General features: G+C 64.2%; 2 protein-coding genes across 2 annotated transcripts in view; one reads left to right on the top strand and one right to left on the bottom strand.

Annotated features, from left to right (window-relative positions):
- The window catches only part of EMIHUDRAFT_100218 (hypothetical protein), a gene marked incomplete at both ends in the record, with an annotated part of 4,983 nt that extends 4,417 nt beyond the window's left edge, over positions 1-566 (bottom strand). Inside the window, 2 exons of the mRNA XM_005780240.1 lie at positions 16-65; positions 255-566. Of these exons, the coding sequence (XP_005780297.1) occupies positions 16-65; positions 255-566 (362 nt within the window). The remainder of the gene's footprint in view (positions 1-15; positions 66-254) is intronic.
- Positions 567-2,251: 1,685 nt separating this feature from the next.
- EMIHUDRAFT_100217 (hypothetical protein) overlaps positions 2,252-3,135 on the top strand; it is a gene marked incomplete at both ends in the record, with an annotated part of 1,640 nt that continues 756 nt past the window's right edge. The window contains one exon of the mRNA XM_005780239.1: positions 2,252-3,042. Coding sequence (XP_005780296.1) covers positions 2,252-3,042 — 791 coding nt within the window. The remainder of the gene's footprint in view (positions 3,043-3,135) is intronic.

Below are 3,135 nucleotides of genomic sequence, written 5' to 3'. Positions count from 1 at the left end.
GGAAGAAGGGCGGACCAGAAGATGGGCGATGGTGGGGCAGACGGCGGGGGGAGACAGCGGGAGACCTGTGGTAGGGTAGGGAGCGCGCTCAAGGCAAGGTGGGGTGGATTTGGCACACCCATCACAGGGTGGGGGTACTCTGGCATGGAGGTGACAGGGGGGGGGGGGGGGGCAGGTGTTTCGGGAACGGGCATCATACACTCTACAGCGATACCCGGGTCTATACACTCTGCGTTGGTGTCCCGGCCACACACCTCGTGGAGTGGCTCGCAATCCGCGCCCCCGTCGTACACGCACATATGGAAGCGTCCGCCCCCCTTGTCGTGGTAGAAGTCGTGGCAGCTGTCCGCCGGCGCCAACCGGCAGTGCTTGCCATTCGGGACGGGAGTGCGCCGCGCGAGGTCCGCGCAGGTGAAAGGTGGCGACAGCGGCGGCGGCGGCGGCAGCGGAGGCGGCGACGCTGGCAGCGGAGAGGCGGCGGCTACCGGCGGTTTCGTGGGCTGGGCAGCCGCGTGGGAAGCGGCGAGCGCGAGCGCGGCGGTGGCCAGGATTGGCGAGGTGTGCATTCCTGACACAGGTCGGGTGTGAAGAGACGCCAAGCGGGCTCTGAAAAAAGAAAGCTAACACCTAGAGAGAGAGAGAGAGAGAGAGAGAGAGAGAGAGAAGGAGAGGAGACATCCGGGGAGGAGGGTGGTGGCGATGCATCGACGACAGAAGAAGGGAGGGAGGAGGCAGGGATGGTGCGATCGGATGAGGACAGAGAGGAGGGAGGAGAGAGGAAAGGAGAGGACGCTGAGCACTTTGACTCTGCGCCATGGATGAGTGAGCAGCGCGAGGAGGCAGGTGGGAGCAACCGGAGGATGATGGAGACGATTGTAGTGGAGGCGCTGAGAAATCTATGGGGAAATATCAACGAGGAACTGCTGGTGTACGAGGAGAAGCTGGAGGAGGTTGCGCAACAGGGGGAGGAGAAGCGGCGTAGGGAGACAGGAAGTCATCGTGTACGTGCGAACGAAGATGATTTGTACCGTCGGGGACAAGGGGCTCGCTTGGTGGAAGGGGCCGTGCGGGAGATGGTGCCGAGAGGGGACGGTTCCGCACTGGACTTTTTTTGTAGTGGAGAGAATTAAGGAATCTTTCTGCTCTGGCAGGCAGCTGCACCATTCCCCTTTACTTCAATCAGCTGTGTACACTCAAGTGCTGTTACTGTCTGAATAGCTGTCTAGACGCTCCGATTTTGCTGTCTGGACGCTGTCTGGACACTGTCTGGACGCTGTCTGGACGCTGTCTGGACGCTGTCTGGACATGGAAGATCGCATGAGGTGTGAATAGACCTGCAGACAGGAATCATACTCTGATACTCAACAACACGTCGGCCAGCTGTGAGCGATCAAAACTTGAGTTGCATTCTCTTGGTTGGATGGATGGACGTGGTATGACGCATGTGGACATAACATCTTTCTCAATGGAAACCGATGTGAAAGGACGGCGTGGCGGCGATGTGAAAGGACGGCGTTGCGGCGCCGCAAGCGCGTTCGGTCGCGCGCGCCCCGAGGCCGCCGTCGTGGGTGCAGCGTGCGTGCCTGACTGAACTGCTGGGCTCGCGCTTTGCCCAATGCGCAGCGGCGGGTCGACGTGGCTACTGCCGGCCCGCAGCTTCTTCATCGGCTGCGGCGCGGGGCTCGCGGCTGCAGCATGGAACCCGACCAATGTGTGCCCACGCTTGCTCTGCCCTTTGCGCAGCATCGTTGCGACGTTGGCGTTGCCCAGTTGCCGCCACAGTTGCCGCTCTGCCGGAGTTCTTCGCGGGCACTTTGGGGGACCCTTCTGTGAGAGGGCCTGCTGTCTAGACAGCTGTCTAGACAAAAGTACAAGTTCAAACTTCAAGTTCTCAAGTTCTCAAGTTCTGCTGTCTAGACAGCTGTCTAGACAGCCCCCACCCCCACCCCCCCCCTCAATGGCATGGCAAGTAAAGAAAGCGGCATGCGGATGGGTGGGTGGGTGGGTGGGGAGTGGCCTCGGCAGCGCCAGGGGTGCTGTCAGGGGTCGTCCAGCCACGACTACGAGACTTTACTGTGAAGAGTGGAGCCATGTGCCACTGTCTGGACGCTGTCTGGACGCTGTCTGGACACTGTCTGGACGCTGTCTGGACACTGTCTGGACAGGCTCAGGACTGTCTAGACATGTGTGGGAGCTCCACAAACCAGGTTCGGAGGCGAAGCTGGCCGCTGAGCGAGCGGCAGCGGAGGAGATGCTGCGGGCGAGGGAGGCGGAGAGGTTTGCGGCGGAGGAGGCGCAGCGAGAGGAGCAGCGGGCGGCCGCGGCGGCGCGCAAAGCCGCTCAGGCAGAGGCGGCGCGTCGCGAGAAGGAGGCTGCAGACAGGAGGGCGGAGGAAGAGAAGGCGAGGCGGCGCGCAAAGGCGGCGGAGGCAACGGCGGCCAAGATGGAGGCCAAGGCGAAGAACAATAAGGCCAAGAAGGCGCCGTCTGCCTGCACGCTCGAGGAGGAGCGGAGGGCGCGGGCTGCGGCAGAGCTTCGCGCGCAGGAGGAGAGGGCGGCGCAGCTGGCTGCTGAGCAGGAATCGACGAGGCGAGCGGAGCGCGAGGCGGCAGAGCTAGCGGGTGCGGCGGAGCGGGCGGCGCTGCGCGAGGATGCGGAGCTGGCAGAGGCGCTGCGCCGGTCAGAGGCGGATGCGGAGGAGGCGCTGGCGCGTCGGGTGTCGCGGTGCGAGGAGGCGGTGAGCAGTGAGTCGACCGGCGGCGGCGGGGACTTGCAGCGGCGTGTCGAGCGGCTGGAGGCGAGCCTCGGCACGGCGACCGAGGGCAGCCTCGAGGAGCGGGTCGGCGCCATCGAGCGCTTGATCGGGCCAGAGGCGGGAGAGGTGGCGGAGCAGCCTCTGTCAGCCACCGAGCCGCTAGCTGCCGTCTCGCTAGCGGACGCCGGCCTCGACACGGGGCGGCCAGCTGCCCCAGAGTCCACGATGGGGGGAGAGACCACGTGCATCGTGTGTTTCGCGAGAGTCAAGTCGCATGCTGCGGTTCCGTGCGGGCACCTGTGTGCTTGCGGGCCGTGCTCTGAGCTGATGCGAGAGTGCCCTTACTGCCGCGAGCCAGTGATGATGTGTCCGCGTCCGGT

This window comes from Emiliania huxleyi, assembly GCF_000372725.1.
Source record: "Emiliania huxleyi CCMP1516 unplaced genomic scaffold EMIHUscaffold_22, whole genome shotgun sequence".
Classification (NCBI taxonomy): domain Eukaryota; phylum Haptophyta; order Isochrysidales; family Noelaerhabdaceae; genus Emiliania; species Emiliania huxleyi.
The sequence above is the reverse complement of the archived record's forward strand: the minus strand, read 5'-3'. Positions and strand labels throughout refer to the sequence as shown.